This window comes from Pituophis catenifer, unplaced genomic scaffold, assembly GCF_029215685.1.
Source record: "Pituophis catenifer annectens isolate HBS135680 unplaced genomic scaffold, rPitCat1.0.hap2 SCAF_1, whole genome shotgun sequence".
NCBI lineage: Eukaryota > Metazoa > Chordata > Lepidosauria > Squamata > Colubridae > Pituophis > Pituophis catenifer.
The window spans coordinates 177,934,757-177,957,258 of record NW_027256881.1 but is presented as its reverse complement, the minus strand read 5'-3'; the positions used below and the strand labels follow the sequence as shown (position 1 = coordinate 177,957,258).

Genomic DNA, 22,502 nt, shown 5'->3' with positions numbered 1-22,502 from the left:
AACATGCTGGGTTTTTTTAACAAGTTAACCCAATGCAAATAAATAAAAGGAAGGGGATGGGCAGTTTCCTGCAAATGTATTCTGTTTATGCAGCGACATGGTGCTACAAATTAAGGGGAAAGTTCATGTCAGGAATCACAAGTCTGTTCAAACAAAGTAACCAAAATACAATATACCTGCGCCTTGCCTCCATGCATACAGAGTGAAGCTGTGATTGTAATGCTGAAAAGCAAGAAAACCATTTCTCAATCAAATTTTGCCTTGAATTTTTTATTTTTTTTGAAAAGAGAATGTTGAATGTGATGAGCCTAGGAGAGAGACACATAGGGAAAGGGATACACATCCAAGGGTAAAACAGGGAAACAATTGTGAAAAGCATCTACAGGAAGAGGGGGGAAATGGAGTCGGAAAAGATCTTACATAATGAATAAGCTATAAACTGCTAAGTTCTTCTTCAGACCAACTCATTCTACTCTTAAAGCAAGCCACAATTGCTCCATCATTCTCTCTCTTTTATTTAACAACAGAATTATCTGAAAACCTCTTTGGATTTGTTCATTCCCATCCTCTCCATTATTAAACTTAGGCACCAATCAAAGAACTAGGTGTCACAATGTCTTCTTGATATCTCATTGCAAGCATCCATGACTGTCCTGGTGGTTTTGTTTAGATACTGAATGATATTTGGAGCGGGTGGAGCTCTTTGGTTCTCCAACACTATCTTCTGGACAAAAATGCAGTTAAACAGAATCACCAAAGCCCAGTCATGCCAGCATTCCAGCCAAAAGGATGCTATGGTCAGTGGTATGTAGCCATAAGAAGTCCAAAAAAAATAGCAATGACTTATTCTTAGGACCATTTCCAATCACAGGTCATTCCCCAAGGCAACCAGAGCAGAGTCTCATATCCCAGCTGAGAACCCAACTTAAGTCTGTGGTTGGTGGCTAATTTATGGGGCAGATTCTTTGATGAATACATGGAGCATGAACCATCTCCCCATTTTCCACCCACATTGCCCTTCCTTTTTCTTTGTTTTCTAGGTTGACAATTTATCTGAGGAAAGCAAAAGATGAAGTGGAGGCAGGGGTGGGCAGACACCAGCAATTTTGGGAAAGGTAGAAAAACAGAATAAGCTATTGGCAGACTGCCCTAAATGTGGTCATCCAAACATAACACTAAGAATGGACTACATTTTAAAAGTCATTTTGCCTTATATTCATTCCCTATGAACACATTTATTGTTCAGGGTGATTTAAGGTGCCAGCAAGGGCCCAAAGCCACTGGCTGTTGGGCAGCGTACAAATTTAATTAAAGAAGGAATAAGGAATCCTGGTTCAATATGCCAGATAGGATTCTCACACCATGAAATTTGAAAGACTTCCTGCCTGGCTAATTATAAGAGGTATAGCCACGTTTGCCCATTAAAAAATGCATGAAACAAGTTAAATGAATAACATTTGCACCTAAAAATGAATTTCCTATTATTATTGTCACACACTTCAAATCAGCAAAGATAGAAGCTCAGAATATAACAAAACATAAGTAACATAAAACAATTTTTTACATAAGTAAATGAAAAGGTCAAAAAATGAGAACAGTCTTGAGCTTTCTGGGTTTTATGTACCAGGCATGCCTTATATTTGATTATCACAGTGAGTCTCAGGGGATCAAAAATGTTTAGATACTGAACTATTTTCAATAAGAGCAGAAATGCAGCTTTTCTGAATGTTGTTGCTGTCAAACTATTTGGAGGGTTCCCAGTGATTTCTGCTCAAAAGAATAATTTGACAACACAATATTGATGATGGAATGCTACAAAAGTAGATTATATGATTAAAATGTAGTGTATTTGTTGCATGAAGGAACAGGGCCATAGGAAACTGGCTTTGTCACACAGTTGCTATAAAACACCTGTCAAAATGTAAAAGTATTTCATTTTTTTCCTGAATTTCTTTCTTAATGTTACTCTTTTTTTCTCTTCTTCCATTGGCAGGTATGATTTTATTGAAATACGGGACGGGGATAATGAAAATGCAGATCTTCTGGGAAAACACTGTGGAAACATTGCTCCACCTACTATCACATCATCCGGCCCTTCTGTGTATATCAAATTCACCTCAGACTATGCCCGTCAAGGTGCTGGCTTCTCTCTGCGTTATGAGATCTACAAGACTGGTTAGTGTTCACCTGCTCTCCCAACCAAATCCTTAGGCCTCTTTCAGATGGGGCAATCTTTGGGGTATATTAATAGGCAATATTATGAATGTCCTTTTCAACGATTCCCCTAGTCATTCGTTCATTCTCTCTCTCTCCCTCCCTCCCTCCCTCCCTCTCTCTCTCATTTTGAGTTCCTGAAGGAAGATTCAATGTAATCTATAATCAAATCATTTTCAAGAGTGTATGAGTTTCCTGAAAAAGAAAGCCTATCAGAATTCTATCTAAATTCTATCAGAAACCAAATCATCAGTTCTCTAGTGTCTTGGAAAATGCTAAATGTGTGCTGTATGAACAGTGAACCACTCATAGCTGTAGGATGCTTTTGAGCTGCTCTTGGCTATGAAACAGCCTTGCAAATTTGCACTTCTACTCACCAGTAAAGCAAAGGAAGTCTATTTGTTAATAGACTTATTGCTGGCAGGATGTTGGACAGCCTTTGTTCGGTTTCTTCTTGGAAATTCAGAAGTCCTGTCTAGCTGATTATTAAACTATTTCCAGGTTTCACTGTTCTGAGGAAGAGGTAATGGCTCTGCCCACCCTTTGAGTTTCTTCAGGAAGGTGTTGATGACTTGGCAAGCTTGGGGAGACTGTTCTTGGAATTGTCAGTCTTCTCATATGAGAATGTCCTTATTAAACCTCACATTCATCTTGTCTTAGTTCTGCTCCCCTTACCAAATCTATTTCATCAACATTTTCAAAAAGTGACGTATTTCATGGCATATTGACAAGGTATTTTGGTTTCTAAGGGAAAGCAGTTTCTTCATTAAGTGATCTAATTTATTCTAGAATTACAAAGAGCATATATTTTTAAAGTGTCATATAGAAAAAAGCTTGTTAAAATCAAGGCTAAGCAAGAATGGTCCTCTCTTCCCATCCTGCCACCTCATGGATATGCAATTCCAGCACTGATCAATAGCTTTGTGTTTTCTTTTTTTCAAGAAGCCAGTTAATTTAACTGGTGTAATGGTGGCTCAAGTGGGCTGCTGTTGGCATTGCTGTCAGACATCGCTCTTGAGCTCCACTATTCAGAATGCTCTTTTAATAATATTTTTTTTAAAACCCTACTTTTGGAGAAAGTGAATCAGTGCCTCTTTACTTTGGCTCTGATTATGTATTTGCCAGATTAGAAAGTTTGGAGATGAAAATTCTGGAGTATAAATATAGTTTTTCTTCATCATGGCAGGCTCAGTGAGTCTTGAAAAAGAAAAAGTTTGTGGTCATAGGATCTGAGTTTTAAATGGAAATGCACAGAATTATATCACTGGTTAAAAAAAAGGGGGTGGGGGAATAAGCTGTGAGGAACTGAAAAGGGCATGAGGCAAACAGCATTTCTTATCATGCCCAGAAATCTTAATGAATCCTGGAAGCATGTAGAGATTATACAGATTTGGAAGACTCTACCTCAGATAGATTATGCACATTAATCTACTGTATGGCAGCACATTTCATACTGTATCAGGTTAAGAAAGAGGTTGACATGACTTCTAAATCTGAATTTTAGTGATTTTGCTCTGGTAGAGGACACAAGCTGCTAGATTTCCAGACTATAGAGAATAAATACTATCCAAAACGCCAGTGTCACAAAATCTCAAACTCTGGCAAAAGTTAAGTTGTTTTGATGTGTCTGTGGGCATTAGGAATAGATATTAATACAGAAATGATCCTTGAATTGGAAAATAATTTTAGTCTATCTTTACTTGGTTGGAGTTAAGCCTTGTTTAGTAAGCAAGTTGCCCTAAGTATCTTCTTTGGTACAGTTGTCTATGCAGTTCAACCTATTTTGGGGCAGAGGTGATCTGATAATGCTATTCAAATGTGATCTAATTATCTTCAAAGAAACTTCAGAATCTTCAGTTTTGAAGATATTAACTAATAAAAAGTTGCTCAAACCAGTTTAATTTAGGGGTCGAGTAAAAGTGTGCTCTTACTTGTGAAGTTCTGGAAGGCTTAGCTCCTACATCAAATGCCTGTGTTCTCCTTGCAATTTTCTTCTTCACTCTGAATTCCCTTTCTATGTAAAATGCAGACTACTCTGGAAAAATCAAGGCCTTTGCCTCAATTGTCCATGGCTGAAATTTGAATTTCCATCTTCAGGCTCCTCAGTATATTTGAAGGGGGAGGCAAAATGCATTTTTACTCTTATGTAGTAGTTTCTGATAGCTATTAATGGAATTTTTTTGACCAGGCCTAAAAGGCTTCAAAGATCTGTTTATAAATGGGGAGATATTTCTTCGAGAAAGTGCAAAATTGGAATACAAAACGGATTTATTAGTTTAAGATTAAAATATGACTTTCTGAGAGCTCTTAATTAATAGATTTTTGCTGATTACAACTGAATTACGAGTTTTTACAATTTCATTATGGTTAAGGAATCAGGTGTGAGAAAAAGATATTTCTAATTGAAATATTAGAGAAGGTGTTAAGTTACTGAAATTATTTCTACTTGTCTGGAGGGAGGAGGAGTCATATTTTACATATTTTCTTTTTTCTTTTCTTTTTTCTATCTCTTTGCACTTTTCTTTTTATGTTTTTCTTAGTTTTTCTTATCTTTTATCTTTGTAAACTCTGATATAAAAAAAGTAATTATTAGAATCATAGCATCATTCGGTGATGAGGATGTTGGTCAGTAGTGGGAAAATGTTAACATATTCCTGAAAGTTCTGTATGTGTTTAATACTGTAGAGCACAACTCTTTAAAATTGACTCGCCCTCCCCTCCCCAATATAATACAATAAGTATAATGTTCAAAACACACTCGCAAACTTTGTTGGTCAGTAATGTTAACAGATTTGATGATTTGTTTTCAGATGCCTGAATCAGTGCTGTTGGAGTTAAATTTATATCATCCAGTTAATTCTCACATATTTTGCATCGATTTAAATAGATTTAAATAGATTTCCATAGGCTTCTTTGCTCCTGTGTGTTTAAGTCCAGCCCTGTTTCTTCAAGAGAAGCAGAAGTCCGTGCAAATTGTTAGAATGGTCGTGGGAATTGTATTAACTTTTCCTTGGAAAAGCCAAGGGCGCAAGAGTGGTGAAAGGTAACCTTCTGCTACAGTTGTGGAACCAGAGGGCTTATAACATTCTCTACCCACTTCCCTCATCTTAGTGACCCGAAGCCTAGAGAATTCAATTGTCGATTGTCTGTTCTCTCCAGAGCGATGGCCTTAATGCAATCATGGCCTGAAGAGAATGCAGTCTCCTTCTCCCTAAGGCACCTTGGCTCTGCAAAAAATAGAAGGCACTTAGCTGCTGAGGCACAATGAGGGCCAGTGTTGGGGTCATCCCTAAATAAATGGTAATATTGTCCCCACGGCTGGCAGTTAGAAAGGCATTCCTTGAGGATAGAAATAACTGGCATTTCAGTTTTGATGATTACCGTGGATGAAAGGAGAAAGGCAGCTCTGTTTCTCTTTTCACCAGAACCCTTCACACATGTCCTTCCTTTCCCAAGCAGTCTTAACTTAGTCATTGTTGAAGATGTGGCATTTTTCAAGGCTTAAGATGCTAGTCTGCAGGTGTTATTTCCTGAGAATTGCCACTTGGATGGAAAATGAAATGGGGACAGTGATATTAATAATTAATACTTTTGCAAGGCAGGAGCAATTTTCTGCATGAGGGAATTAAGTGCTTAAAAAGAATGCTTATGAATAACATAGCACAGCCTGGCTATGGTAAGGGAAGTGGCTAATGATGAGGTTAATGCGAGGCCTTGGCCTTCTTGTCTCTTTCTGTAGGCTCTGAAGATTGTTCTAGAAACTTCACCAGTTCAAACGGCACCATTGAATCCCCAGGCTTCCCCGATAAGTATCCACACAATTTGGACTGCGCCTTCACAATCATGGCCAAGCCGAAAATGGAGATTGTCCTTCAGTTTTTAACATTTGACCTAGAGCATGACCCTCTGCAAGTCGGGGAGGGAGATTGTAAATATGATTGGCTGGACATCTGGGATGGTATTCCTCAAGGTAAGGACTAAAAGATGCAATGCTGTGGTTTTCTTCTCTGGATGGCCAATGTCAAGCGAACAATTCACTTTGAGACTGAAGAATTATGTGACAGTCATAAATTGCTAATATTGTCATTGCTTTGTGCAATCTCATTTATTGTTGCTTTGTTCTTAGAAAGGAATCAACTCTGAAGGGAAATTAAATCTCTTTGTCTCTTACACTTGAATGTCTGCCTTTCTGAGTTGGTGCGACAGTGAAATCACTTTAGAGAAGAGTAACCTGATTTATATAATTAGATGAGAAATTGAAATCTTTCAACTCCTGAAGAATCCTGAACTTCTAGTTAGAAAAAAAGGACATTTTTTTTAAAAAAAACTTACACTTAGTTGCTTGCAGCAAAGTTCTGCATATAACTATCACAACAATTTTTTGTGGAAAAGGGGCTGAAAAATATTCTCTATTAACACATCATTTGTGATTTACATGTCAGGGAAACAATGCATGTGTTAAAAATATAAATAGCTCTAAATTAGTTGTTTCACAAGTACATAAATTCCTGTTTGTTTTCTGTGAATATCTATTAGGGTGTGGGTGTGGGGGACTGAACAGATACACAATAGATACGTTACTGTGTAGTCATATGCCTTTTCTTCTCAGATGTCAAATTCTGATCAGTAGGATTTACTTCCAGGTAAGTTTTATAGTTATTTATCTTAAATCACTCATCGATTAGGATGCAGTTTGAAATGATAAAAGCTGTCCTATTAACATTGTGAACCAATGTTGAAGGTAGGCATTTTAAGCAACTTGTGTGAAATGCAAAGGTTTATTTATTTCAATACTTGCCTATAAAGAAAAGCTTCTGCAAATCTGTGGCATAATACATATTAAGGCTGTTATTTAAAAAACATTTATAATGTTTCATTTTATCTGGTTGACATATTTATTCCTTCAACTGTCTATGTCATTTTTCCAACCAAAGAGAGAACATGCCTATGAGATGGTAAATAGTATTTTTCTTTCATCTCTTCTGCAGTTGGACCCTTGATTGGCAGGTACTGTGGCACTAAAACTCTTTCAGAGATCCACTCAACTACTGGCATCTTATCCCTCACATTCCACACAGATTTGGCTGTGGCTAAAGATGGCTTTTCTGCTCGCTATTATTTGGTCCAGCAGGAGGCACCAGAGAGTAAGTTGGCAGGTTGTTCAGTCTAAGTATTTTCAAGACCTGTTCTAGACCTACAGTGTAGTTAGAATTTATCTATTTTGGGATATCTTTTCTGATCCTTACATTTAGAGGGGAGAAGTAACATTTCAATAATTTTAGCACTGATAGCTGAGATTTGGAATTTGAATTTCATTAGAGCCCTTGAATTTGGTTTTCAATTACATTTTGTCCTTCCACCCCAAATGGTGAGATATTGGAACTAAGATCAAAGCTTCAGTGCCAGTATTTGAAAGTGCTGTAGAAACTCTAAGTACAACGTAAAATCTCAATATTTTATTTTCAAAATCAGACAGTTTAGACTTGGGTTCAACTGTTTGTATAGGAAGGCACTTGAAGCTATGATTAGAATTCAGGAATTTGAATGTTTCAAACGTTACCAATTGATTCTTTGTCTTTTGTAAGATCTCAGCTCTTTTTCATATGTGTGATATTCTGTTACTCTTGTGACATGTTTAGAAAATGGAAAACACAATATGGAACTTCTAGTTCTCTTAAAAGCAAGGCTTCTGTATTTTCTATGATAAACGTGAACATTGCCAGTCCTGTTAGGAAAACTAAGGCCTCAATCAGCATTTTCTTGGAATTAGAGAGCAAGGACACTATCTGGCTGCCTTACAGTGTAATAACGTAGGCTCTCAAACTGTGGTTGCAATCACCAGATATCATGAATAAATATGATAGGGATCACAAATTGGGAGGGACTCGCACACTCAAAGGAGGGCTATTCTCAGAACTCACTCCTGTTTTTCCTGGACAGGCCAGCGCCTGGTTTGTCTAAACCAAGTGGGAACACAGTCTGGCAGGATTCCTGCTGTGCCTGAACAAGCTAACTGATAGATTGCAGCTGTGTGTGTTTGTATCAGAACCCTGTGAAATTGCATTTTTTCTCTGTTTCGACAACAACTATTAGCTTGTCCAAGCAGAACAGGAGGAAATTCATTCCCGCTCTTGGACAGATCATCTGCTGGCCAGAAAGGGTGGGAAATTCAACCTATTGGAAGTGTTACGAATGGGCATCAAAGATGGAGACCTCTGGAAGGCCTACAGCTTTCATTCTTGTCCTTAGCACCTTCCCTCCACATAGACAGAGGAAAACCAATTTGCAATGGAGCGGATTAATGTTGAAATGGACCCCAGGCACAGTTCAGAGAAAGAAAGAAAGAAGAAAGAAAGAAAGAAAGAAAGAAAGAAAGAAAGAAAGAAAGAAAGAAAGAAAGAAAGAAAGAAAGAAAGAAAGAAAGACCCAGAGATGACCCAAGCCTACCTATAATATCCTCAAAGAGAGGAGAGTTCCACATTTCTGTTTGTTCCTCCTCCATTTCTTCTTGTTTGGGATTTATGATTAAAAGTAAGCTATAATCAATACAAAATTAGTCTGCTTACGGATGTTTTGATCTAATTTTCTTTCTTTACTATAAGAACAAAAACAATGTCAAACAAATTTCAAAAACAATAAAGAGACAGGTATGTATGCTGCAGAAAAGCTCTTTATTAGAGATGGTTCGATAATCAGCTCTGGAGACTTTTACAATATTTATTTCACTTGCAAAGTGCAAAATTCCCAGCTTTTCATGCAAAATTCTATAGTTTTCTCTCTGCAGTAGTTGCATCACAATTGAAAATGGATTTCATTGGGCCCTGTATCCTTTCTTCTGAATGCTGATATTTAATTTATAGATCTGTAGAGGTAATTCTGTGCTTCAGCAGCCATAAACAATTTGATTTGATAGGATGTTGGGAGGCAGTTGATGCCAATGTTTCATTTAGGAGTGGAACCCACAGTTCTGTAGAAGAGTTTCTCTTCAGTTTCATATTCTTCTACCTTTTCTAGACTTCCAGTGCAACAGTCCACTGGGAATGGAATCTGGCCGGATCTCCAATGAGCAAATCACAGCTTCCTCTACATACTCTGATGGCAGGTGGACTCCGCAACAGAGCCGACTCAACAGTGATGATAATGGGTGGACTCCTAATGTGGATAGCAATAAAGAGTTCCTGCAGGTATTTTCAGTTTCTTTCACAATAGCCTAGAGTAATGACTCCTATACCATGTAGAAAGATTGGGAAGCTATAACTGCCAGTTACCAGACTCTTCAGTCAATTTAAAAAAACAAAACAAAAAAAAAAACAGAATCTTCAACTGGCATTCTTTTCTCTAAAAAGCTTGGATTTTATTTTTCCATTTGCTGAGACACATAGTATGTCGTGGCTAGGACTGTCCCCTAGACCTTTATGTTCTCCCCCTTCCCCCACAGCTCATGTGTGTATTTTATCCTTGAACCAAATGGATTACCCTGCTGTTAAATCAACCTTAGAACATGAGCCTTGTAGGGTCTTTGTTGCTCTTACTGCAAACTGAGAGCTGTGAAAAAGGCTTGAACTGTTGTTTGGGAAAGGGTGCGTGACTCTCTGTCTTCATGAACTGTTGGGGCTGTTAACATTCCTGCAGAAGTTCTTGGCTTGACCTGGTGCCCCCTGAACTTTAATGGGCTTTCCAGAGGCCAGAGAGGGAGAGAGCGGGGAGGACGCACGCTACCACTTATAGCCTTGTTGATTCTGCAGCGATCTAAAAGAGAGAGACTTTCTCATGTGTGTTGAACCGGTATAAGTAGAATAATATTATTCTTCTGGGGGATTTCAATGTTCAACAAATGGAAACTTCAGTAAGAGTGTGTGAAAACAATGCTTTAACAGGGCCTACATCGAACCAACAGATGGTGGCAAAATTGGTGATTGCAGTGGGAAGTACTAGATGGCACTTGCCATTAGAGGGGGAAAAAAAGAGAGGTCCTCTTTAGTTATAGATGCCCAATTCTAAATTGCTGGGGTGGCAGATTGATCTTGCATGAATCAGACCCATTGAACATCTCTGAAAAGCATGAAGTGAACATCATAACTTCAACTTATGAGTGAAAATCATCCCTCCTCAATATAAATTGGCCTCTACAGATGATGCAGTTGATAAACAGCCTGTGGTTTAAGTTTGGATTTATTTGACTTCAGTAACAGCAGAATCAAAGTTTTAAAATCCTTTACCAAGCTCAGCATATCCTTCCCGAACTAGAAAAATTCCTTTCTCACTACTGAAATCTGCAACTGACATAGCAAAACATTGGGAGGTTCTACTCTGTAAGACTAATGATATGCTGCTAAGGGAGCGTTCAGCCTGCTTATGCTCAAAAATGTTTGCACTTGAATGCTGCAGTACATTATTATTATTATTATTGCTTGCAACCAAGGCTGTGACACAGTTATGCCAAATATTTTGTGAAAATCCTAGTGAGATTTTATCCTAGAAATGTTTACAGTCCAATCCAACAGGAAAGAGACGAGCTGGGGAGGCAATTCCAAAATGTGCTATTCTTGTTCAATTTTGGAAGCTGTAACAAAACCACCGACTGAAAACATTTCCTTCTATGGCTCACATGTTGCTGCATCTAGGAATGTTAACTCAGCTGAAAATTGATCCTATTAACTTCTTATACTGGGACAGCATTTAGATAGAATAGGAACTCCAGACATGGCCAGTGGCAAATGCTGAAGCTGCATCAGAGGGATCTATTAATATTGAGTTATTGTTATGCTAATTTATATTAGCTGAGCACCAATCCTGATTGTCAGACACATACTCCTGAAGCAACTACAGCCCAGCATGGGCTATTTTGAGGAACCCACTTAGCACCATAGGCTTCTTGTGTATGTTGTTGATATCTCTCTGTGGGGTTCAACTGGAAGGCATCCCACAGTAGAATGATGGGCTCATTACATTTTTATGACAGTAACTTGCTAATTCTCTCTCATCTTGGTCTGCATTTTCATTCAGTTTCATTAAAGTGTCACAAGAATATTATATCTGAAAGAACCTCAAATGTTTCAGGTAATGGGAGTAAGTCTGTTGTTGCTAATCTTCCTCTGTCATCATCCCCTGCTCCTACAATAGGTGGATCTTCGCTTTCTGACAGTGCTCACAGCCATTGCTACTCAGGGCGCCATTTCCAGAGAAACACAAAATGGATACTATGTTCGCTCATACAAACTGGAGGTCAGCACAAATGGAGAAGACTGGATGATGTACCGGCATGGCAAAAATCACAAAGTAAGTGCTTCTCCTCCTTTCTTTAAATAATTCCAGATTTCAAAAATTTATCTTGATAGTGGAATGGAAGATCTCAAATCTGTAAGGAATCTTTGGCATTTCATTCAGCTTACATCAAAAATGCAAAAGATGACATTCTCTTCCCAAGTCATTTTTCTTTTCTCTTGAAACATGTTGAAGTAGTGGGCAAATCTTGAAATGTTCCAGTAATCTGATTGCCTTTCTGTTGCCTTTGAAAGATTTTATGAATTGGGAAGGAGAAAAGGCTGTTATGCATCCGTTCTTCCCAATAGTGTGACTGTAGTTGTGATGGTGGCTGGATTGAGGGAGGGGAGAGACGTTCTGAGGAGTTGAAGGCCATGAACCCTGTGCTTGAACATCCATTGGAATGAAGACAAGGAAGGACCAGTTGAGCCCATCCACAAATACAGCCACAGCAATCCCAAGGAAAATTGCAGTTTTGTAGTAGACCAGAGAAGACGCAGAAATAAAACAGAGAATGCTGTGAAATCAATCAAGTCCCAAACAGAGCTTGAGGAGGTGCAAATTTGGTGTGATACCAAGTGTGTTTTTGGAAAACACACTCTGGTGAACGTATAGCTTGCTCAATGGAGGGAGAGTTTGCAGTGTGCTTTCTGACTGCCAATGAAGGAGAAAATGGTCTTGCAGACTATGTTTTAGTACACAAGATTCATTGAGCATTAATGGCCTGAGCCTCATCCACATGCTGGGTTAACAATCACAAAACCACATGAAGCTGCACTTCAGGAATTATTGAAGCCTGGAAAATGAAAGGGCACAAATCCTGAGAGAGGATCATGATGTCCTAGAGAATAAAGCCAAACCATAAATAATAAGGAGCAATCTGGTTTGTCAGGGATAAGGGAACTGTAGCCGCAGTGCTGGCTGGCAGCGATGCATGGGGGGGGGGGTCTGAGTCCGTACTTGGCCTGCCTGTAAATACAGCTGCATTGACCCTCCCTGATCTTCCCACCTCTGAATGCATAGTCTGTGCTCAATGGGGATTTGGGGCAGGGGAGGGAGGGAAGTAAGCCCCTTCTTTTGTGCCCTGGGCAGGTGTGCCAGAGGGATATCAGTGTGGAGCACAGCTGTGTCTAATAAAGCTGTAACTGCGGGGATGGGGGGACAACCGACAGGGAGCTGCCACTGATCTTTGCTTTTTCTTTGGAGACACTTCTAAATTAATCCTCAGTGCTGTGCTGCAGAACAGTGAGTTACCTTAGGTCGAAGGGGAAAAATCCCTCCTCTTTTTTCCCCCATGAAACCTTCACTAAAGCAGTTGCTGCCTCCAGGAGAGACGGGTGCTTATCTATTCCAACCCCCACCTCCACCTCCACCCCCACCCCCTGTGTATCTCTTCTCTGTTATTGTCAGGGAAATGACAAAGAAGCCCATTTAAACTGTTGCTTTCAGGTGAGAGGGAGGTCTTTTGTCAGTTGTCTGAAGGGAATGGTGCCACGGTTTCTCCTATTTCTCCAAGAGAGACAGGCTGCCCTTTCCTACTTCTGAAAAGTGCCAGGCCTGCCCAAAACTGGTCTTGCAGCCAGTACAAGAAAAGAAAGCCAGAGCAGACTGTTTTCTTCCAGTTGAAGTGTTAGCCACCCCCCCCCCAAACAACAACAACAAAAAAGCCTAGAGAGCAGTTGAGGGCATTTGAACTACTTGTTCAGTTCATGTTCCTCAAGACTGCCTTTCTCTTTCTATGGTCCATTGATGTTCCAGTTCCTTGTGTTCCTTGGATTTAATGTGATCCTTCAATTGGGGGACCTTTGAGATCTCGGGAGGCTTGGAGAAGAGGGGGTTGGACAGGGTTCCTTTAATTTCCACCCACTGGAACCTAAGTCTCTCTGCGTTGCTGTGGCTTCCTTGTACTTAGTAATGCCCAAATGCTTTTTGCTGAACCTGAGCCAACTTTTCAGCAGGATTCAGAGAGAAATGTTTTATGTATCTGCAGTGGTCATGCATATGGAGAACAATTAAAAATCGTGTTCAGGAAAAGAAAAAAAAAAAGCAATAAATTCCCTGAATTTGAATTTGGTAAATATGACATTCACAACAAATTGAGGCGTGAGGCTATTTTTGAGCAGACTTTGGTATCACCCGATCTCATTCTATTGATTTAGCATAGTACAAACTTGTTTGCTAGGAGCATCAGTTATGTAAATGGTTTTTAAAGGTTTTTAAAATGGTTGTTAACATTAATCCAGAAATATAAGCATCCTATAGGTTCTCAGGAAGTGTGGCATGGAAAGGCAGGGATCATGTCCTCATGGGTATGCCTGTGATTCCACACTCGAGGGCCTTGCCCAGGGAAAGGTGGAATCTTTCTGTATTTGGTTGAATATAACTAAGATTGCTTCCTGTCCTCCCTCAACCTGCCATGCATTCATATTTGGGAAGCCTGCATGATGGGGATTATGAACAACCGGGAGGATTTCTAAGTATGTTCAGCCAGACTTGTGAGCTTGTCCCTTCTGGATCATTCCTTGCACTGTGCAAAGGGGTTAAAGCAATGCTTATGGGAAGAGGGTTGGTGTGATAAAACTGGCATTGTACTCCACATATATTTTCTCAATCTGTTTACCTTATGTCTTGATAAAATTATAATAGGCAATTGACATTACACTAGTTTTTAAAATTACTTTTATATATTTTATAATCTCTGGTTCCATTGCTTTAGATGCTTTCAACATTTAATTTTTGCTAGATGTTACCAATTTTAAATTATTTAAATTACCTTGAATTTTCAAAGTGCGTTGGAAAGACTCAATATAAATCTATCTAATGAATAAATAAATTAGCAAATAAACTCAGAAAGTTGGATTCTCTATGAATAATGAAGGCTAAAGTGTGAAAGTTGCCTCAAACATTAATTTTATGCCAATGCAGGTTTTATATTCCAAATATTGTGCAGGAAACTTTCTCCTGGGCAGGTGCCAGGTGTGTACAAATTCCTGATAGAAACTGATGCTGTAGCCTTAGTATTCCAAGACTGGTTTCCTGCAGAAACTCCATGGCTCAGGCTGAAATAATTATGCTGTGCCAAATAAATTTGTCAATTCTGCTGCAGCTTGATTTGATGTTAGACGCTACAGAAAAGGGGAAGATGAGAAGATGAAGAAGACTGTCAAATCCTTTGGTAGGGTGAATGAGATCCAAAGTTAATGGTGCTATCAACACATCTGGTAAGGCCCACATGTCCAGGAAGCTAAGAAAGAAGAATAAGCTTGTAAGAGAGTTTGAAAAGAACGATAGTATTTTTTTTCCAGAAAATAAAGTAGTTCACCATCCTTACTTGCAGTTTTTACAGAGAGAGGGAGGGAGGGAGAGAGAGAGGGAGGGAGAGTGAGGGGGAGGGAGGGAGGGATGGGGTGACAGAGAGAGAAAGATGGGAAAAAGCAGGGAGAATTTGAAGGCTAGCATATTTTTAATCTCCCGCTGCTGTCAGGGTTGAAACTGCACCCAAGCCAAGGGATGTGAATAGGTTTTAGGAAGAGGAGAGGAAACAAGATAAATGAGAGTGTATAGCAGTTGGGGACAGCTGTATCCTTTTCTTTCTCCAGAAAACAATACTGGATTTGAGGGCAGAAGAAGGGGAAGAAAATAAAAAGGGATTACCATGCAACCAACACCTGCCAAGAAGTGATGGAGCTCCCCTAAACATCTCCAGTGATTTCCATCTCCATCACGGCTCTTACCTTTCTTGCAGGAACCTGACAAAGAAGCTGCAGGGTAGTGGATAAGTCTCCCAGGCACAGAGCAATTGGTAGCATCACCCAGCCAGCACTGGGACAATATATCAGAAATGGAGACAGGCTTTAGGGTGCCAAAGATGGTTGAGAGAAGGGAATCAGCAGAGAAAGAACATTTGACAGTGTCAACTTTCTGACAGAATTCCATGGCCCATATCAAGTATGGTCACTACTTGGACTTAGAGTACAAGGCAGAGAAGGGCAGTCCGAGAATCCTCACGTGCCATCCGTTTCCTGTACCCACTTGCACTGTCTTTGGACATGCAAAGCACCTGTCAGAGTTTAATCTGCTAGGGAGGGAAACGTAGATCGACACATGCACATACACACATACACAGATTTATTTTTTTTCTCAGACTCAAACCTTTATGTGCATATTAACATTCTGGCATTTAGGAAGCGCTGTGTGATGTGAGAACTGTGTGATGTACAAAGAACGGAATGACATTTTTCAAGGCCAGAAGCTCCTTTCATATTTCCAGAAGCTTAGGTTAAATTAGTTCACTCTGAATCTCAGTGTCAATTCCATGGCCCAAGAGGTGAAGCAAAACTTGCCCTTGTGTGCTTTGAAATGTACTGGAGAAAAGAATAGACAGAACTGCACATGATAGCAATGTTGATAGGCAACTGAATCACAAGTGTTTTTTAAACACTTAAAACGCTTGTGAATAGCTTCTTGATTCCTCTTGTATACTGCTTATCCTCCTTATCGTCACAGCAGCACTGTGATGGGCTGGAAGATTGGGGAGCGGCGGGGGGGGCGGATTTTTAATAGCTGGTGTGGCTTTCAACTGAGATTCCCCAGCCCCAACCTCTTCCTCCTTTGGAATAAGCTGTATACATTGCGCTGCTTCTTGATTTGGTAACGCATAGGCAAAAAAAAAAGGTTGCCTGCAGCATTAATAACTCTGTAGTTATTTTTGCTACTTGCTTTGGAATACAGAACTGGGGAACTCATAGTTGGCTCACAGTATATGAAAGGAGGGCTCCATTTAGTTTGGAGCTCATCAGTTGTGCAGCTCTGATCCAACAGTTTTTCATACTGGATCAAAGTAAGAAATATCATTATAGAAAACACTTGGAAATATGATTGTTTTCATGTATAGAATGGCAGATAGATGCAGAGGATGGATGCAGGATCATCTATATAAGGTTAATAACTTGGTTAATTCCAAATTAATTTGTTTGACTTTTCACACAGGTCAGGCTACATAAAAAAGAGTCTGCCAAATGGACCTGTGAGGGAGAGATGGTGGAAGAAAAGGGCTATATAGTGGCACTGGGACTGGGTTGTGTTAAAGATGGTATTTTACCACTATTGTTATGAGACTAAAACATTTATGAACTGTGATATTGTTGATCATTTGCTATCAGAGATGGTATTCAGCAGGTTCTGACCAGTTCTGGAGAACCAGTAGCAGAAATTTTGAGTAGTTCGGAGAACTGGTAGTAAAAAATTCTGACTGGCCCCGCCCCATCTATTCTCTGCCTCCCAAGTCCCAACTGATCGGGAGGAAATGGGGATTTTGCAGTATCCTTCTCCTGGAGTGGGGTGGGAATGGAGATTTTACAGTATCCTTCCCCTGCCATGCCCACCAAGCCATGCCCACCAAGCCATGCCACACCCACCAAGCCACACCCACAGAACAGGTAGTAAAAAAATTTGAATCCCACCACTGTTTGCTATGATATGAATATGAACAGGAATGAGCCATTCCTGAATTCTGTCCCTCTGTTAATGCAACCTAGGATTGCACTGGCTTTTAATGGCTGCCGTTGCTTACTCCTAGCTCATATTTAAGTGATTAGCCACTAGGACTCCAAGATCCCTCTTACAGTTACTACTATTGAGCCAGGTGCCACTTATTCTATAGCTGTGCATTTGGTTTTTCTTGCCTAAATGTAAAACTTTATTTTTCTCACCATTGACTTTCATTTTGTTAGATAGGGCCCAGTGTTCAAGTCTATCAAAGTCTTCTGTATCTTGAGCCTGTCTTCTGGAGTGTTAGCTGTCCTGCCAACTTGCTGTCATCTACAAATGTGATGAGTTCCCCTTCTATCCTCTTATCTAAATCATTGATATAGATGTTGAAGAATACTGGGCCCAAAACAGAGCCTTGGGGTATCCCCTGCATGCTTCCCTCCTTGTAGATGCAGTTTCACTAAGGACTATATATTGAGTGTAGTTGGTCAGCCAATTATGAATCTATCTAGTGGTGATGCTGCCTATCCCACATTTTTTTATCTTATCAAGGAGAAGGTTGTGGTCCACTTTATCAAATGCTTACTGAAGTCCAAATAAATTATATCACTTTTTGTTTTCTTAGTGTAAGGATCTCAACATCTACATCTGTATCGGATCCCAGAAAAACTGGGAAGTAGGGTAGCAGGATGAAGCAAGCTCTAGGAAACCAAGGGTGCAAAAGCAAATTGGCTCCCATCATTTAACCCATGAGATCTCTGGATGATGGAGGCTTGGGGCTAAAACGTGAAGGTCAGACTTGTGGGCTCATTCTCCCAAGCAGGATTTTACTGCATTGTGACTTTTATATTCTGTGTCTTTTTATTCCATTTTGTAGGAATCCCTCTGCTGTGTTAATTTAAGGCTGTGTGTAGAGGTGCTCCAAATCTTCTGAGGAACTGAAACCGCAGATTCCCTAAAATGGCCCTCCAAAGTAAAAACCAGTGAAAAGCATCTGGAGCAAAGGAGTGTAGAGTTGGGAAAAAGATAATTCAATATTGCCTTTTTAAGTTAAAATTGGAATTTAATATTTTTATTCATGTAAATAAGGTAGACCCTAAATGATGAGAGCTGCACTTCTCTTCCCATTATCTCTCCTTTCACCCAGTAAGAATAGCAGTGGAAATAAAATCCAGCCATAGAAACTGGGTGCAGATCAAAAGGGGTAAGTTCTTTACACATATAGATCTAAAAACACAACTTTAGTCATCATTCCTCAGCAATTGTCATGACAGGTCAGAACATCCAAGTTCTAGGTTAACAAAAGAAAACCCAAGTTGGGGATTTGTTCTAATAATTTGTATGTTATTCTCAATGTAGTATCTGCTAAACTGTATAACATCAGTGCCAGTTTGCTGATCAGCTCTAATCAACTGCTAGGTTGAAATTAATCAACCTCTTTCCCAGATATCTTAGAAAACAATATAGTCAGTGAACACACCAGTAGGGCAGGAATTGCAGTTTAATGTTTATGGAGGTGACTGGTTTAGAAAGGCTGCCATAAGCATATAAATCGAACTATGTTTCTGTGTAAATCCACTGTTCATGTAAGTCAATTAGTTGCATGAATTGCTGAATTGATGCAAATATAATCAGCAGCCAGACTTCTCCAACAGTGTATTCGGAGGAAGGTTTTCTGGCATTCTCACTGGCAATGTTGGTTGAAAACTCTGGGAGATGTAATCTATCCCCTCTTGAAGGTAATAGGTTGGGAAGGCTAATGTAATATAGTAATTAATCCTGAAGTTGAGATTAGTGTTTCATTGTCTTTCGTACTGAATGATGGTGTGTGCCTGAAATTTTTCTGCTTCTTATTTGAAAGTCTCTCCCTCTGTCAAAAGATAATCTCACAGCTTTTCCTTCTTTTTGCCTTCAAAAAGTCCTGAACTCCTAATCCTCTTAATGTTTTCTGACTCCATAGGGTAATATAATCCTGCCCTAAATCTAAGAGTCCGAGAAGGCAGATACAGACACCCACATATGCAGAAAGTGTCTTTCAAGCCATCACCCCTTCCAAAGAAACACAATAACCTTTTCTCTTTCATGCCCTTACAAATTATTGACAACAAAACCGGCACTAAAAATAAATAAGGTAAAAGTTCCTGGGGATCATAGCCAGCCTTTTTCTCCCTTCCCCCGGCTTTACTTCTGATACTGTAACTGGCAGGGTTTCTACACTCACTGGAACTAATGCAGCTTTTAAAAATGAAATGACAAGGGAACACTTTAACACCAAGAGAAGCATGAATTTGATTTAGAGTTGAGGACAATTGGAAGCATGTGGGAGCTCAGAGGGCATAAAAGGGAAAGAAAAACATCCAGCCATGTTGTTTTCCACACTCTTGTGGTGTCTCTAAGCAAATTAACAATGCAGATCAGCATTTCTTGATTATTGATACCTTTCTGCATCTGGACATGTCAGGTAATCTGAATTAGTGAAAAAGATTACGCGTGGGGTATGGTAAGCAGGATGTGCATCTCTGATGCTGTTGCAATTCAAAGTTGCAATTCAAAGAAAAGATAGGTCTGGGCTGGATTCCTTTCAGTTATCCTAAACCTAACCTGCAATCCCTAAGGCATTCTTCTGTATGGCCCCCTTTCCTTCTTTTATTTTTCTCGATTGTAATGTGCCTGAGTGGAAAGACATAGAAATTCACATGTCTGTGGTTTCACAAAAGCATCTTGTGCTCCATTGAATTAAAAGCAGCTCATCAATGGCTATTTTTAAGATTGCTTAAGCTACAGTGAGAGGACTTAGTAAAAGATCTGCCATATCCCAGTATATGGCTAGTGGGTTAGGTTTAGCTTAATAGGTCAAAGCTGAATAGTCCTTTTTATCAATTTCTTCCATTTATATTTACACTCTCTGCCTTAGTATATACAAGATTGATCCACAGAAAATTTGGTAGACTAGAGTGTGGGTGTTAAAATTACTATATGCCAATACAAATTACCATCTGTATTGGCATATAGTGAGAGCCAGTGGTGAAATCCAATTTTTTTTACTACTGGTTCTGTGGGTGTGGCTTGGTGGGCGTGGTGTGGCTTGTGGGTGTGGCAGGGGAAAGATATTGCAAAATCTCCATTCCCACCCCACTCCAGGGGGAAGGATATTGCAAAATCTCCATTCCCACCCCACTCCAGGGGGAAGGATATTGCAAAATCTCCATTCCCATCCCACTCTGGGGCCAGCCAGAGGTGGCATTTGCCGATTCTCCGAACTGCTCAAAATTTCCTCTACCAGTTCTCCAGAACTTGTCAAGAACCTGCTGGATTTCACCCCTGGTGAGAGCCCATGTAAAGTAACATTGCATTAGCTAAATAAGTAAAGAATTGTTGACATGAAATATTTCATATCTGTCAAGAATATGAGGTCCAAGTATTCTGTGCTTGTGTGTAATGACAAAATAAGAAAGCCACTTCTTAAAAGCTTTTAATGTTGCTTCTTTTCCTTTAAAAGCATATCTTGCTTTGTGCTACTTAGACTTTAAAAACTTGCTGTTCGCATTTAGTTCCAATAAAAATGAAAGCCTGTGCAGAATATTTTCTGCAATAGATCAAGTGCAAGGATTTCAGAAGAAGGAACCACAGCTTGATTTCTTCAGTTTATTTGCATTTTTGCAAATGGTAGCTAGAAACCTGAAGCTAATCCTAATATTTTATGCTTTGAACACCAAGACTGTGATGATCAGATTTAGCAGCCCAGTGTAGGTGATGGCATTTTGTGGTTATTCATATATTCTCCTTCAGAAAGGCTCATTCCAACCAAGCAGAGCTCGATGATAGTCATTCATATTTCATACCAGACTGAAGATGAAAAAGTCTGGAGGTGACACAATATTGCCGCATTACAATCTGGCCATTCATGTCTCATTTTCAGATTTCCCCAGTGTGGTGTAAAAGGAGACCACCCTAGGCTCGGCTGCCTCATTTCTTCTGTGCTGCTCCTATAAATCACATTCTGGGAGAAAAGATGGCTGCCAGGACTAGGGGAGGATGACTATGAATTTGCTTCTGGATTACAATTTGACAGGCAACCTGTGGTTGTTTATAGGGAAGCCTTCAGTTCTCATATTGTTTGGCACACTAATTTATGTTGATCAGTGTGGCATCTGATTTTCCAAATTAATGTGATTTTGAAAAGGTGAGCTGGAGAGGAACTGACAGGGGAAACACCCCAGTACCATTGACTCATATCATTTCTAGATTATTTTTACCTGCCTGTGGCTGCTTTTGGGGAGGAAGGATCAATCTCTTTACTGAAGGGGCTTTCATCTATGTTCCACCTATCTCCTCATTAATGTGAGGGTTTTAAAAAAAATTTATTTTAAACCAAAAAAAAGTTGATAACTAGATAACAAAGTTGTATATATTTTTTTTCAAAAGCCAATTTAAACATTTCATTTTATGTACAATGTTCCAGAAAGAAACATCGCATTACTCTTAAAGGCATTTGGATCCTCGTTTTGAAAGGAGCCACTTCCTGCCTCCTGGAGTGACTGTGATTCTCATTCCCCTCTCCCCCCACCTCAAAGAAGATAAATAATAATAATAATAATAATAATAATAATAATAATAATAATAATAATAATAATAATTTTATTTCTATACCGCCCTTCTCCCGAAGGACTCAGGGCGGTGTACAGCCAATTTAAAAACACAAGACACAACAATAATTAAAAATTAAAATAATTAAATAAATTTGGCCGATTTAAAACCCCAAAAATTTAAAATACCCCAATTTAAAATTATTAAGTCGATAGCCTTAAGAAATACTTCTTAAAAGAATACATTGCAAAATAGATGTGTGTGTTCTGGTCCATGTTTTAGCTGAAAGACCCCTGGAAGATTATATTGGGCTGTGGACATTTTACCATCAGATGCATTTGCAGGAAAATATTTTTCTCTTTTTCTCTCCCTCCCTCCCCTCTCTCTCTTGCCTCCTCCTTTTCACATGGGGCCAGAAAAACTGCCAAGAAATACAATAGGAAAACTGCCAACAAATATAGTATGCAACCATAAGGGAAGGGGGGCACGGGGGAGAGGAAAATCAGGAGGTTGCCTGATTCAGCTTATTAAACCAGACTTTAAAACGCCAACAATCAGCAGTTGTTCACATTCTGTGTTTTGCTCCACAAATACAGGTAACATGGACCCACGGGTATCATGTTTATTCTTAACCAAAAAGGAAAGTTGTGCTTTGATCATAGTTTTGGACTTTGCTATCAACTCTGATACCCAAGTCCCTTCTGAACAGATTGGATTAGTAACCATAAGACTAGACACAGATCTTTTGAGATATGGAGAGCATGTATCAGGCAGTTTGAATCTGTAATTTCCAACCTTTTGCCTAAAAGTGCCCTTAGTTGAGCGGATTGCATCAAGGACAGTGATATGTGAAGAAATTTGTGTCTTCTACTTGGGTGGGGTGGGGGAGTAAAGAATGTGATCAAGACATTGTCTTGGGGATCTTTAGAGCAATAATTGATGGCAAA

The 22,502-nt window shown here is 39.4% G+C and overlaps 1 protein-coding gene across 4 annotated transcripts in view; it reads left to right on the top strand.

Moving 5' to 3' along the window:
• NRP2 (neuropilin 2) overlaps positions 1 to 22,502 on the top strand; it is a 207,475-nt gene that overhangs the window by 81,058 nt on the left and 103,915 nt on the right. For all 4 annotated transcript variants that reach the window (XM_070933220.1, XM_070933219.1, XM_070933223.1 and 1 more), the window contains exons 3-7: positions 1,994 to 2,175; positions 5,954 to 6,184; positions 7,203 to 7,358; positions 9,229 to 9,398; positions 11,338 to 11,493. In XM_070933220.1, the coding sequence (XP_070789321.1) occupies positions 1,994 to 2,175; positions 5,954 to 6,184; positions 7,203 to 7,358; positions 9,229 to 9,398; positions 11,338 to 11,493 (895 nt within the window). The remainder of the gene's footprint in view (positions 1 to 1,993; positions 2,176 to 5,953; positions 6,185 to 7,202; positions 7,359 to 9,228; positions 9,399 to 11,337; positions 11,494 to 22,502) is intronic.